This window comes from Epithele typhae (genome assembly GCF_022376455.1).
Source record: "Epithele typhae strain CBS 203.58 chromosome Unknown BXZ73scaffold_3, whole genome shotgun sequence".
Lineage (NCBI taxonomy): Eukaryota > Fungi > Basidiomycota > Agaricomycetes > Polyporales > Epitheliaceae > Epithele > Epithele typhae.
This window is the reverse complement of record NW_025954194.1, coordinates 1,559,537-1,574,120: the sequence shown is the minus strand read 5'-3', so window position 1 is coordinate 1,574,120 and position 14,584 is coordinate 1,559,537. Positions and strand designations below refer to the sequence as shown.

At 58.3% G+C, this 14,584-nt stretch overlaps 4 protein-coding genes across 4 annotated transcripts; 2 read left to right on the top strand and 2 right to left on the bottom strand.

Moving 5' to 3' along the window:
• Positions 1-860: 860 nt before the first annotated feature.
• On the top strand, positions 861-2,836 carry BXZ73DRAFT_87417 (uncharacterized protein; the record flags this gene model as incomplete). Its single annotated transcript, XM_048024557.1, has 6 exons — positions 861-874; positions 922-1,244; positions 1,365-1,537; positions 1,591-1,656; positions 1,717-2,197; positions 2,253-2,836. The coding sequence occupies 6 exons, from the start codon at positions 861-863 to the stop codon at positions 2,834-2,836; spliced, it is 1,641 nt and encodes a 546-aa protein (XP_047882895.1).
• A 1,687-nt stretch (positions 2,837-4,523) lies between these two features.
• On the bottom strand, positions 4,524-7,492 carry BXZ73DRAFT_97021 (uncharacterized protein; the record flags this gene model as incomplete). Its single annotated transcript, XM_048027228.1, has 3 exons — positions 4,524-4,791; positions 4,868-4,926; positions 5,048-7,492. 3 exons carry the CDS (start codon positions 7,490-7,492, stop codon positions 4,524-4,526), a joined length of 2,772 nt encoding a protein of 923 aa, XP_047882894.1.
• A 1,348-nt stretch (positions 7,493-8,840) lies between these two features.
• Positions 8,841-10,398, bottom strand: BXZ73DRAFT_39348 (GTP binding protein; the record flags this gene model as incomplete). Its single annotated transcript, XM_048018358.1, has 8 exons — positions 8,841-8,895; positions 8,954-9,211; positions 9,267-9,415; positions 9,466-9,685; positions 9,742-9,879; positions 9,939-10,020; positions 10,074-10,205; positions 10,329-10,398. The coding sequence occupies 8 exons, from the start codon at positions 10,396-10,398 to the stop codon at positions 8,841-8,843; spliced, it is 1,104 nt and encodes a 367-aa protein (XP_047882893.1).
• Positions 10,399-10,631: 233 nt separating this feature from the next.
• Positions 10,632-14,469, top strand: BXZ73DRAFT_87414 (muts domain V-domain-containing protein; the record flags this gene model as incomplete). The annotated part of the gene is made up of 11 exons (XM_048024556.1): positions 10,632-10,875; positions 11,317-11,381; positions 11,435-12,323; positions 12,379-12,847; positions 12,897-12,988; positions 13,041-13,186; positions 13,239-13,328; positions 13,378-13,499; positions 13,556-13,907; positions 13,968-14,189; positions 14,242-14,469. The coding sequence occupies 11 exons, from the start codon at positions 10,632-10,634 to the stop codon at positions 14,467-14,469; spliced, it is 2,919 nt and encodes a 972-aa protein (XP_047882892.1).
• Positions 14,470-14,584: the final 115 nt, after the last annotated feature.

The following is a 14,584-nucleotide window of genomic DNA, read 5'->3' as shown; positions in this document are numbered from 1 at the left end:
AGGACCCCAGGATCAGAGCATGCGAGCCTTGCGGAACGGTGCCGTGTGCTGGGGATAAGCGATCGAAGAAGCCCGCTGACGGTCTTGATGTAAGATGCGGGGCATGTACACGTAAGAGCGGACTCGGTCTGGGGTGCCTTCTGTCCTCGGGATGTTCATGGAGGATTGACATAGGACGCCAGAAGACGCCGGGTGGTGGCTCTACCGGGGCAGAAGCGCCCGAACCCTGTTTGACGGTCCTGTGGGTTTTGAACCCGAGGAAGCTTCTATGTCCGGACTGTTTGAACCCACTCTCTGTGGATCCCGCGGCCTGGGCCCAGTGCCCGTTCTGGGAACGGAATCGCTCGGCCACTCAAACAACACCAAGCGCGTACAAACGAGGCTCGGGGTTGGCAAATGTGCGACGTCCTGTGTCGATGTGCTATCGCGGAAGTGTCAGAGCGGTCGCGCGGAGTGGCAAGGAAGGCGGAAGAAGAGGAGCTAGGCCGGAGACTGGCGAGAATGCGTTCAATGGCGGAGAGAGGCCGTGGACAGATGGGGTGTGCGGGTGAACACATCCTTGGATCAAACGCTGAGCTTGGTTGGCACCGTCGGGCTGGGATGCCGTCGTAGCGGCGGGCCGAGGCCGATGGCAGCAGTGGCGGAGGCTCGCGGGCCGGAGCGGGGCACAACTGAGACCTCGGGGGCTTGTTCGGCTCGCAGGCCCATTAGACCCCCGGAGGACTAATGAGGCAAGCGGCGGCTTAAGGCGGAGGGTGAGATGGATCGGGCGCGTGCCGTAAGTGTGGCGGGCACAACCTTTGGCTCGTCGCCTTCCGTCGCCCACAGCTACCCCCACTTCTCTCTCCGCCCCCACCCCCATGCCGCCCGCAGGGTACGTCGTGCGCCCCCACTGCCCCCGCCTGCTCACCCGCCCCACAGCTCCCACGGACACCAGCGCAAGCACCTCGCCGTCAAACGCGCCGATGGCCAGCCCCTCACACGCGTCGACCTCCAGTATGACATGCTCTACGCCATATTCAACGACCCCCAAGCCGTCTTCACCGACCCTCACAACACCATCCGCGGCTATCCCCCCCACTCCAAGGTCTCCTTCCGTGATCTCTACGTGAACGCCCTCATCCACTCCCCCAAGTGCTCCCGCGCCCTCCGTGACAAGATCAGGGAAAGCCCACTCTTCGGCAATGAGTTTGGGATGATCTCACTGCTTTCCAACGTCGGGCGCATCAACACCACCATGGCCTGTAAGTCTCTCTTGCTCTCATCATCCCCATCGCTGGTTTGCCCCTGTCGTGCGCGTCTACCCCGCATACATCCATGCACCACTCCCCTGGGATCCCCACTGACCCCGTACGCGCGCCTAGTTTTTCCTGAAATGAAGACCCAGTTGCGCACCTACCACCCAGTACCTGCTCTGCAACAGACAAAGGGCAATTTGCAGGATGCCCCTCGCATCAAAAACATACTCAAGACTTGTTTCCTCCAGAACGAGGCGCAGGGGAATGTCACAACTCCCAACGACGTTCTTGCCCGCACCGTGAGCACGATTGCACACTCTCCGCCCAGACGATATTAATCCCTGCCTGTTAGCGTTCAAATCAGATCCCACCCACCAGCATCGTGAACCTGGTTTTCGTCTTCGCGAGCCACTCGTCCGTACGCCTTCGCTCGCACCCTCCATCCACCTCGTCCCATTGACGCCGGATGATCTCACAGACAGTGGCACGGTCACACTTCACCCCTCGTTCATACGAGTTCCTTGACCTCTTCACTCCGATCAAAGTGTCTTCACAGTCGAGAGCACAGGCTTTCCTCTGGCTCTGCTACCATTATTACGAAGGCTCTGTAGGAAATCCGTTCCGTGCACCAGACTCTGAAGAGGGCTCCGAAATGGCCCCTCCTTTCGTCGCCTTGTCAGATGCCCAGTTAAAATTGGAGAACGTCGATACGCCTGAAGAGATCCAACGTGGGAAGGACATGATATCCCAGAGGAGTCTCGTTCAGAGCACACGGGACCATCTAGCCGCCCAGGAGGACGTGGCAGAGGCAGCGCGACAGCAAGCTCTCGGCTTGACAGGACGCGGCAAAGGGAGGAGCAGACTCGCCCAATCTACGTCCGCCCTCAGCACGAGAGACGTCACGCCAGCAGATAGCCATTCCTCGACACCGCATCCATACCACGCCGACGCCTTCGATGGTACGCTCGCGGCTCCTCCGTCGTTTTTGCCACTCAATGACTGAACGTCCCACAGGACCAGGGCGGAGGCAGCTCACATCCTCGCACTCTGACAGCCTGAGTTCTCGTCGAGTATCCACTCCTCCTTATGTGCGGGGCTCCTTGCACGCGTCCACACATGAGGCAGCCCCATTGCCACGCACCCCGACCGAGCTTTATCCCGACCGAGCGGCTAGCCCCTCTGCTGACCTGCTCCAACATAGCAATGGGAAGCCGACGAGGAACTCACGAAAGTCCCATGGGCATACTTTGTTCCACCCTATTTATCCCCGTGAGCCGCATGGCCCGACAAGACGTGCGTCGCACCCCCATCTCATGGTTGAGAGGTATCAGCCTGCGTCCCTAGATATTCCAGAGAGAACCATGCTTGAACGTGCGCGCACTTTCCCCTGTCTTTCATCATATCCCTCCATTGACGCGGCTCGCTTCCCAGAGGCCATGCACGTCGTGTTGACCAGAGACCCTCTCTCCGACTCGGACGACGAGATATATGGGGACGAGAACACGCGCCGCGATTACAGTACGCCGCTTCTTCCGCTGAGTTTCGGCCTGCCCCTCACCATCCTTCACTCCTTCCAGCTCGGCGACTGCGTGTGTTAGCCGCCTTCGCGGCAAGGACCCAACCCCGGAGCCGGAGCCGGTCTATCAGCCTTCGTACCCCGCGTCACTTCGAAAAATTCTCGCATAGTGCGCGGCCACCACCCATCTCGTCCAAAGCATGGAAGCGCGGACGGGTCCGGATGGCAGGAATAGACTTTGTCTTGCAACCGTACACTGCTGACGCCGTCCACCTTCTTCTCCATCTCCTCTTTCAGACCCGCGGTCGTCGGGCCCGTCGCATCTCATAGACCACAGCCGCATATGCTTTCTTCTTCCGAGTTCCAAGCCCGCTCACCGCCCCCACCCATCTTCGCTCGCACCCCACGCCACTGATATACCCCGCCACTCCATGCCCCTTCCCCGTTCGTTCGTCTTATGCTGTGTTCATCCCTGTATCATCCATAGCTTCTCGCACCCTTGTACCATCGCCTGCCAGAGCCCGTCACCCGTCTCACGCCACCGCGTCCGTGCATCCATCCGCCTCGGACACAACCGCACTTGCCGCCCGCCCCGCATCCATCACGTCCCCCTTATTCTCTATATAGACCCGTGCATGCCTTCTCCCTCCCCAATAACCGCGCGCGCGCGCGCGACCGCCGGTCCCGCCACGCGGGCTCCCGCGGCCGAACGACATTCGCTCGTCGGGCGCGCGGTGGTTCCCGCTCACGAGGCTGTACATGGGCACGCAAGCCAGTGGCAAGTGGGACCCTGGAGGTGCGCGGAGGTCCACCGCCGCTGCGGGAATGGAGGATCGGCCCGGGATGTTCGCGTTGCCGCTTTTGTCCAGTCGGGTCCGGGGGCCCCCAGGCTCCGCAGGCGAAATTAAAACACGATCAACGAGTGTCCGTGATCTGCGCGCGCGGTGGGCGCGCGAGCGGCGGAGGGGGAACCATTTCCGTTTCTTTTGATCAAGTACCGAGCAGCGCTCGGACGGGCGGGGTGCCCGACGGGAGGGGAGGACGAACGAGAGTACCTGCGAGGATATCGACCGTTTGTCGCTGGGCGAGGCGAAAGTGAGTACTTGTAGGGGTTCCTGAGCATGTGGAGACATGTCTGTGCGCGCGCGGAGAGAGGGAGCTCGGGAGTCTATACGGTAAGCATAATTATACAGATGTGGGGAACCAGGCCAGATCGAACCAAACGTCGCAGGTAGAACAAGGGAAGCGAGACGAGAGAAAACAAGTGCAGAGTGTCAGGTAACCAAGGATGAAGACGAAGGGAGACGCGTGTGCATGCCGGCGCGTCGCGGTGGGCTGCTACCAGTAGAGATGCGATACGTACGTGGGGACAGACTGTGTGTGTATGTACGGTGCATATGAGTGAAACACATGAAGGGGGCCGCAGAGATGTGAGACGGAGAGAGGCGAGGGCGGGGTAGATGGGTGGGGGTAGGTAATGGACAAACAGAGTACATGGGGGGTTCGAAACAAATGAATTCAACAACTGGGCCGCCGCCGGACTGTCCACGAACGACGACGAAGACAATCGTAGCCTTCTATCCTTCCTTTGCTACAAATGCATGCTCCTTCCGCACCTCCCGGCGATCTCACACAGCACGCGCAAGCGTGCCGGCAGATGCGGAGAGCCTTAATGAAGCTGATGTCGACAAGGGGACCTGGAGCGACAGCTGATGGGCGGCGAATGGTTCGAGGGCAGGACTGGACTCCAGAGTCACGGGTGATGCGCCTTATTCCGCAAGCCACTTCTCGCACTTCTTGACGTACTTGTCGAGGAGAAGGGCCATGTCACGGATAACGAACGTCAGGACGACCTTGGCAAAGAATTCGGACGCGTGCCGGAGCTTATTTTCGATTGCGTTGCGGCAGTCGGGAGGGAAAGCGGCGTAAAGAGGCGCGGTACTTTGCGGAGAGGCGGCCTTGGTGTGCTCATCAAGGATTTGGGCAACCATGAAGAGCCTCGACAGGCCCTGAACATACAACGCGGGCGAATCGAGGCTGTGGGTACGATCACGAAGACGAAGAACCTTGATTAGCATGTGGATGTCAACGAAAGATTGCAACGCAGACGTACTTCTTGCCGTTCGTGATCTTGTCGAGTTGACGCGTCAGGCGTCCACCCCACGAAGTGACCTGTTTGAACTCCGGTCAGTTTACGCTCAAACGAGGACCAGAAATGCGTAAGCGGGGTAGTAAATGTCGGGATAGCGGGGGATACGACACTCGCGAAAAAAACAGTGGGCGCAACACTCACCCCGCTGCTCTTCTTGGTAGCGAATCCCTCACCGACACCGAGCTTCTTGCCAAACTGCCCCACAACGCCATCACACACGCTCGTGAATTCTTCGAGCTTGGCCGCCCAGAGGTCGCCCTCCTTGCGGCCGATTGAGCCGATGCCAAAAGCCATCCCCGAGCTGACATTGCCAGCGCCGAAGTACTCCGCGGACCAATGCTGCACCTCCTCCAGCGCAGAGCAGAGGACCTCGACGACGCGGATCTTCTCGGGCACGTTCGTGAGCTTCGCACCGCCCTGCGACCACACCTCCTGCGGAACGTGCAGTCGACGGGTTATGTAACCGCCCGTCTTGGAAGTCATCGTCGTCCGGAGGAGGAACATCATGTGGTACGGCTTCCGGGTCGGGTCTGGCGGCGCAGACGTGGGCAGCGGTGAGAGCGGCGCGGCGGGAATATTGGCATAGGGTATCGGCGGAGGTGGGACGAGCGCAGGTGAGGTGAGCGAGAGCCCCGACAACGACAGAGGCGGGGAAAGAATCGCGGTGTTGACCGTGATTTGTGGAGGCTGCGATGGGTTAAGCCGCGAGGGTATGGAAACCTTCCGTTGCGCGGGGGAGCCAGCTGGCGCGCCGGGGAAGGGTGCGGGGTATGAGTTAGCTGATACAATGGATGGGCGTCGTCCTGGCTGCGAAAGCGCACGGTTGCGGCCGAGGCCAAGACTCGACTGCGTGCTCGACGGCAACGCGGATGCTATCCGAGAGCCCATGTTAGGTACAGAAGCGGCGGAAATTGGGGAGTCGGTGGGGGAGGACGCGTCGCTTCCACTGCCTGGCGGAGCGGACGACTTGCCACGCCGTTGGTGAATCGTGCCTAATGCTGGGGACGCGTTGATCAGCGTTGCTTTCGCCATAGGAGTGACCTCCGAACGGGTGGAGATGGTGGACCCTCCTCTGGGTCGCGGCGTCATGAAACTGCCAGGACTGCCCGGAGGAGGTGAAACCGGTTCGACTGTCTTGGGCGTGACAAGCTCCGGGGAAGGCGAGGGTAATGGCGGAAGGGGTGGAGAGGCGCCATGTGGATGAATGTTCAACCTTGACTTGGAACGGGGAGGCTCTTCAATTGTCGGACGCTGTGGTTGCTGTTGCTGCGTGGTCGAGGAGCTACTGCCGTAGACGGGCTCCTCCCGCAACGCAGCCAGCCGACTTCCTGAGTTGTTGCGTTTGTGGCTTACAGAGTTGCCACGACTCCTTGTGGACATCTCTGCGGGCCGCAGGGTGTGTGTTGGCGTCAGTTCCGGGTACTCCGGTTTCGTAGGTGAAGGTGCGGGGGGAGGAAGTGATGTGGGGAGCGGCGCTGGAGGTGGGAGCGTTGACGGTGCTCTTGACCTGGATCGAATCACGGAGGCACGCGAGCCGGAGGCAGCACCAGATATTGGTGACACCAACGATGGGGATGCCGCGGCGGCATACGGGTGTATGGGTGACGGACTATGTTGGGATTGGAGGGAGCGCATCGAAGGGGATAGACTTGTGTAACTGCTGTTCCTGCTCAGAAGCTCCGACTCGTCATCCGTCGTGCTTTCACCGCGCATCGTCTCGCTTGAGTGCCGATTGTCATGATCGCGAGTGCGAGAAGGGGAACGGTTGCGGGAGCCGATATCCGATGCCGAAGCCTCCGAAGTTGGTGATATTGACGCGGGCGATGAGGGACGGGTAGAATCGCTGGAGACAGACATCGAGGACATTGCTGGCGGTGAGTGAGGGGGGAGGGGGATGTCGTACACGACGCTAAGGATGTTCATCCTATCCGCGTATGTGTCGTGCTGTATGTGCGGCGACGGAGCAGGGCAGTGGCTTAGATCGCAAACATAGGTGCAGAGGTAGATACTCACAATGGACTTGAGCCGTCGAACCTCCTCCTCCTGAGCGACGACGCTTCTTCGCCGTCCGTTCTTCCGCCTGTGGCTCTCCGTACTATCCTCTCCCCGCATGACGCGCTCCATTACTTCGCTCAGAAGAGCAACGCTCTTCGCGTAGGCCATAACAGCACCATAAGGGTCGTCATTGGTTGAATCCAGTTTTACCGCTTCCCGGGCGAGTTCCAAGGCGCGTGTAAGGGCGCGACGCGACGAAGGGCGCTGGCCGGAGGAGCGATGGTTGTCCATGGGAGCGAGCAGGCGGTCGAGGGAGGACTCCTGGGAGGGCGGGGGCGGCTGTGCGGGGGGAGGTTGGGGATTGCGGAGGATCGAGGGAGGGGGAGAGTCGGCGAGATGGTCGGGGACGGCGTCTGGGATGGGAGGGGAGGTCGAGATGGAGGCGTACCGGGCCTGAGAGAATGCGGTGACGGCAGCAAGGCCAGGGGAGGGGGAGGGGCGGGCATATGCTGTGGTCATGCTGGGAACATCGGGGGCTGATCCTGATGCATCCGGGAGGCCATCATAGGACTCGTAGCGCGAGAGACCCATGGCCGGCGGGAGGCGGGGGATGGGCTGTGTTGGCGGCGGGCCCGGGGGAGGGGGAGGGGTGTGGCCCGCGTTAGAGCGACGGCGCGACGCGAAGGTGGACGAGGAGGACGAGGGGGTCCGGCTGATGTGCTACTAAGCGCCCCTGGCCCCCACTCTCGGCCCCTGTGCGCGACCGTGACCGGGCGGGATTCGTAGTCGAGTTCCATCACCGAGCGGATGGCGAGGACTTGGCCGCTGCGCAGACAAGTGTTGCGTTGTCTCGTGCGGGGGTGGGGGGGCGGCCTCTGCCAGCGTCCAACCGGGCGAGTCGCTTGTTCAGCCAAACAAAAGACCCGTTGAAGCTAGTATCCCGTGCTCGAATGAGGGCCTAACGAGCGGGGTGGAAAGCGCGGAGAGACAAGGCCGACAGCGAGGAAGCACAAGCTGGCGGCGTGAGGAGGTGCGGGCCCGGGGGTGCGGGAGGGCCTATATCGGTTGCGCGCCACAACGGGTAGCCGCGTAGCGAGATGGCGGCCTACCAGACGCAGAGATCGATCAATGCAGCGCGAACGTCGTCGGGGACAGCGCGCAGGCACAGCGGGACGGCGGGGGAGGTGGGCGCGCGCGAGAGAGGTTCGGAGCGGAACCAGACGCGGACGCAGACGGCGTGCGGGGTGTCCCAACTGCAGCCTGTCGACACCCGCTCGCCTGCGCGCCCTCGTGCCTCTCCAACCCTCGCCAACCTACTGCTCGTGGCGTGCCCAGCCTGCCAGAGCCTGCCCGCCCGTCGTCCGGCGCTGCCCACACGACAGCCTTCTTTGTGCCCATGTGCCACGGCGGACAGCTGTGCGGCCAGCGACGCTCCCGGTGGTGTCTTTGCCAGTCGCTCAGCGCGTCGGCTGGCCTCGCAACGCATCTGTACCCGCCCTCGCGAACACGCTCCTCGGTTGTTATGGTCGCAGTCTTACCCCCATCACTTCTTCCTTCCCCCCTCAAACCTGCTCATATGGTCTCAGACGCCGCGTCCTTGACCTGGCATACACAAATAACCTGGACGCCAACAGGATCATCGTTTCATACTGACAGAACTATTACGCCGATCCAAAAGAGTGGAAGATTGTCGCACTACCAACATCAGTCTACAAAACACGGAAGGTTCAACAAAGGAGCGAGACGGAAAGCAGCGAGGTAACGCGGAGTTGAGAGGGAACGCCGGCCAGCTAGTAACTCAAACGGGTTATCGTATGTAGCATATCATCCGAGGGGAGGCCCACATGCAACGGGAGAAGAACGAGTGTGAGCCTTGCACACAGGGTATATCGAAATGCGGAGAATATTTTCAAGGAGAGCGCAGTCAGGTCCCTGCAGATCAATCGCGGAACTCCGACTGAGAGCCTTGCGCGGCGAGACGGCTCTCGAGATTCCTGATCGCCATCAAATGAGCATTGGGGTGCCATGACAGCTGAGACAAGCGGCGCATACCTGAGCGACTCTTCCTTGGCAAGCAGCTCCTGCCTTTTCTCGTTGATCTCGCGCTGCACGCGCAGTTCGACCTCGCGCAACTTCTCCTCTTCGCGGCGGAGCTGCTCTTCCTTGAGACGCACACTCTGATTTGCGAGCTCCTCGGGAAGGATGGACGAGTCCTGGGTATCGGAATGGACGGTTCGGGAAAGCTTCTCCGTACGGTAGGTCTCGTAGAGCAAGTCGTGCGTCAGCGCCTTCAGGTCTGCGAGATGGGTGCTTCAAAGCTTATCAGCGATAGTGCGATACTCGAGAGCCAGATGTAGCAACTGACCTGAGAAGAGCTCCACGGAGGCGACTGAAGTCGCAGTGCTTGGGGTTGTCGACCTCAGCAATGCCCCACGGGTAGATCCTAGCGCGGACGGGTTGACCGTCAATCTCGATTTCCTCCTCGGAACCGATGATAGAAAACGGCATCATCGCCTAAAAAGAACATCAGTCCAAGTAACATGCATGCAAGGTATGTGACATACACGGAGCTCACTGTTGTCCTGGATCGTCTCCTCATCATCATCCTCGATGTCGTAAGGGAAGTTGTAGACGGGAATATCGTAGTACTCGATATCCTCCATGACCCGCTTCTTGAAAGCGCGCAGCTCGCTAGGAGTGAGCGAATCCGCCTTGCCAACAACAGGGATGACGTTAACTCGAGGGGACAGGCGGCGCATAAGCTCAATGTCCATCTCCCTCAAACTACAAGACACTTGATGAGACAACGTGTTCTGAGAACTAAGACGAAATATACGTACGAGTGACCAGTAGGAGGGATGAAGTAGAGGAGAGCGTGTACACGGTTGTCGCGGAAACGAGGGTTACGCTTGATACGAGACTCCTCGGCGAGGATGTCGTCATACTGGCGCTCGAGGTACCCAACAATCTCCTGGAAGCTGCATTCGGGTGGACCATGAGAACACTACCACGCCATGGTGGTATATCGTATACATACGCAAACTCGTTGTCGATGTTGTCACCAAAGCCAGGGGTGTCGACGATGGTCAGGGCGATGCGGACACCATCCTCCTCAAGCTCTGTAAAGACATATGAGCGTGTATCGCGCGCAGATGCAAGAGGAAATACTCACCAACGTTCACAGGCTTGATACGAATGCCCTCCTCGACGTGAGCAGTCTCGGGGCTGTCGCACACCTTGTGCGCCAGAACCTCGGACTCACAGAGGGTGTTGACGAAGGTGGTACGTCCAGTACCCGAGGCACCTATATGCCAACGTTCAAATGAGAACAGGAGCACGCGAAAGACACGGGAGGTTGGGACGCTGGGACGCGTGTCCATCCGCAACACGGAAGCATCCGTGCGCGTTGGCGGGCGCAGGCACTCACCAACGACGGCGAGGGTGAACTGGACACCCTTCTTGACCTTGTTTCCCCTGCGGCGACCGGCGAAAGACATGATGACGAGAGGTGGGGGGGGGCGAGCAAGAAGCGGAGAGGACGGCGGACGACGCGAAGGCGACCAGTTTTTGGTGGTCAACGAACACGAAAGCAAGACGGGTCGCTGGCGTCTTCAAACTCCGCTAGTCTGACGCTTATGGGCGCGGGTCGTCCCTTCCTGCTTGGCGCCCATGTGGCGGTTGTGGCCACACTTGCTCAGCTGGGAGGCTCCCAACCACCGCTGTTCCCTGCATGCTCTCTTTCCCCTCCACCTCCATCGCGTGTTACACGAGAAGGTCCACTTCCCTGTACTTCTCGCGTTCTATTGCATCCTCCGTCGCCTTCACCGCACGCTCTACGAAAAACTACAGTGTTCGCCCACCCCGGAAAGTCACCACCGACGAACAGAATGTGTCTGCTTCGGAACTTCTTGACGGCGTATTCACTCATTCAGATGAGTCTCTGAATGCGTCCGAGTCCTCCAATACCCCTTCATGTGCGCCAGCCTTTGCAAGCCGAGTGATTTGCGTTCTAATTTCGATACACGTTGTTATGACGCGTCGAATCAGCTAGCAAGACGCGTGTTTTTTTAGAATCATGCGCACTCAGTCTGGATGAATCATCTCCAGACCTTGTGCCCGCGACATTGCCCCGTCGCACGCGCGGTCGACCCAAGAAGACCGCTGAACCCCTAGTCCCCGCGGCTCGAAAGCGTGGTCGACCCAAGAAGTCTTCTGAAGGCCTAGACCCCGCAGTTGCAAAGACACCGGATGCGACAATACATACATCCTTGGCAGTACGACGCAAAAAGCGTTCAGCGCAGACAGAAGAGACCACCAATGGTACGACCTCGCTTTGTTTTCGCGCATTTCAAGGCGATTGAACGAGGTAGCAGACTCGGACACGTTCTTGCCGAGCACACGTCTTGCCACAGAAGTCTTGGAGAACCTGAGGAACTACCCTCATTGTATTCTGCTCACCCGGGTTGGTCAGTTCTACGAGGTGTGTTCAAATCTAGTGTGTCTTGGAAGTTTACCTGACGCAAATGCATTTAGTCCTACTTCGACCAGGCCAAAGAAGTTGCACAGCTCCTCAACATCAAGCTTGCTAAAAAATCATGGGACGGACAACGCTATTGTATGGCAGGTTTCCCCATCGTGCAGCTGAACAAGTACCTGAAGGTCCTGGTGCAAGATCATCGTCGCTTCGTAGCTATTTGCGAAGAGTTCCCTCGAGATCCTGCACTTGGTGCCAAAGGCGGCTTCGACAGACGCGTTGTGCGAATCGTTACCCCTGGCACTCTCATCGACGAACCCTTCCTGAACCCTTTCGAGAATAATTTTCTGCTCTCCATCACGGCCTCGCAAGCAGAGCAGGGGTTCAACACGCCTGTGGGCCTCGCGTGGATTGATGTCTCAACCGGCGAGTTCTACACCAAGCACGGCGCTCTTTCCACTCTCCGGGATGACTTGGTACGTATCAACCCCAAGGAGGTCGTGCTGGATCAACGCCTTTCGAAAGACGACTCGTCGGCCATTCGTCAATTACTATCAGAAGAAGGTTCATTCGTCTCATATGCCGCAATGCCTCATGAGCCGCCAATTGAAGACGCTTTGCTCTCCGATGGGGACGCATTAAACCCGGACGACGTTACGGCCCAATCAGACGCTTCATGCACCTTGCCGACTCGGTCTTCCGTCGATGAAACCGAGGCCATCCAGCTCCTTGTCTCCTTCATGCATACACACCTCATGGAGCATATGCCGTCACTCATATCGCCAAGTCCTGAAAGCACAACGGGACGAATGTTGATCGACTCGCATACCGTCAAAGCTCTCGAGATTCGCGAGAACCTTGGAGATGGGGGTATGACTGGTAGTTTACTGTCTGTCATCAAACGGACGGTAACTTCTAGTGGTACTCGACTTCTTGCCCGATGGTTGTGTGAGCGCCATAAATTGCTCAGCGAAGACTTATAGCTGACAGGTGTTTCAACTAGGTTCTCCCAGCACGTCGGTCGCCGAGATCAATGCTCGACAGTCGTTGGTCGCGTTCTTTCATTCTCGTGCGTTCTTGAGACAGGATATACTGCAGCATCTACGGGAGACCGAAGACGCATCGCGAATCATCCAGAAACTACTTCTTGGACGGGGTTGCTTCAACGATCTGACAAGCATTTGCATATGCATCGACACATGGGAAAGGATCAAGCAACGTATCATAACTGAGAAGTGGGATTCAGAGGAGCGCTCAGAGTCCCCCGAGTGGACGAACATGGAGGCGTTATTGAATAAGCTAGAGGATCTAAACGCACTGGCAGACCGTATACGGACATCGGTCATCCCTCGCGATTGGACGGCAACAGAAGGCGAGCAATCTGAGCTGCCAGACCCAGCCGCGAGTCCGCCCGCTGGCGCTCGTGATCCCATGAATCCACTTGGACTGGTAGAATGGACTGTCAAGCCCGAGTAAGCCCGTCTTCCTGTGCCTTTAAAGAGGCTTCTCATAGTCTTTCAGATTCTCGGAAGAGCTCATAACACTCCATGAAAAGCTGAGGTCACTCCTGAATACGAAGGATTCTCTAGAGCGGAGACTGCAGATCCAATTCCGTAAGAATTTCGATGACACTATGCATCTCTGATCTGACTTAATGCGGTCTAGTCGCTCCGTCCCTCAAACTACGGGCTTCTCCTGGAGCAGGCATGTTCGTGCACCTGTCACGCAAGAAAGATGCAGCACGACTCAAAGGCAGTCCGGAGTTCGCCCCCTTGTCTGAAAGCAGCTCCACCTGCACGTTTTTCCATTCAGTGCGTCTTCATTTCCTACCATTTTTGTCGCTCACACATATCAATCGATTAGGCATGGAGTCGATTAGGCACAGAGATCAGCCAAACTGCAGTTTCTATCTCGATGGCTGAAAAGCGTGCATTCGAAGATTTGCGACTAGAGGTCTGTGGCTCGTATGCTGTGTCGCTGTGTTATACTGAGATGGCACCAGGTTATCGCCCAGTCTGGGAAGCTGCGCCGGAATGCGAAGATCGTAGACGAACTCGATGTCACGCTTGCTTTCGCTAGTCTCGCCACAGAGATGCGATGGGTACGTCCCGTCGTGAAGGAAGGGTAAGAGCTCATAGAGCCCGCTATGTCGTATCTATCTCCTAACCTTCCCACGACAGAACCGCATATAACGTAGTCAATGGCCGGCATCCCACCGTCGAACTCGGTCTACTGAAAGCTGGCCGCACTTTCGTCCCTAATGCAGTTTCATTCACGCAAGATGCTCAACTTCATCTCATCACGGGCCCGAATATGGCCGGCAAGTCGACGCTCCTCCGCCAGACCGCACTCATGTCCATCCTCGCCCAAACGGGATCCTTCGTTCCTGCGGATCACGCGGAACTCGGCATCGTGGATCGCGTCTTCTCGCGAGTCGGAGCGAAGGACGACCTCTTCAGGGACCGGAGCACCTTCATGGTCGAGATGTTGGAGACCAGTGACATCTTGCACCGCGCAACACCGAATAGCCTTGTGGGTCTATCTCCTTAACTGCTTGCTTGGGCTGTCGCTCACCAAGTGAGTATCATCCAGGTCATCATGGACGAGGTCGGTCGAGGCACGACAACAAACGACGGGCTTGCCATTGCGTTCTCAGCCATCAACCACCTTTTGACTGTGAATTGCTGTCGGGCGATGTTCGCTACGCATTTCCACGAGCTAGCAGATATGCTCGGGCACAACCCTGAGACGCACCGGGGACGTGGACCATTCTCAAAAGTCGCCTTCTACTACACCGATATCACAGAAACCGGGGTGCGTGTAATCTCAAGTTTTTACCAAGATCGACTTCTGATGTGTGCCACAGGACGGATACTTCACTTACACCCACCGATTGAGCTCTGGGGTCAACCGCGACAGTCACGGTTTGATGGTCGCTAAACTGGCCGGGATGCCGCAGCCAATGATCGAAGTTGCGCAATCCGCGCTCGCATGGCTCAAGCAGCGGTCAGCAGAGCGCGTGGGAGACCGGCAGGCCCTTCAGGACTTGGGACAGACACTAGCTACTAATCGCATTATGACACTTGAGACCTAATCACACACTCCTGGACTGGACCCTGGACCTCACGCCACGCCAAACACATGCCGCTCACCAGCTTGCACATCCATTCGATCGGGTACACTACATTCTAGGATATATTCTACAGTAC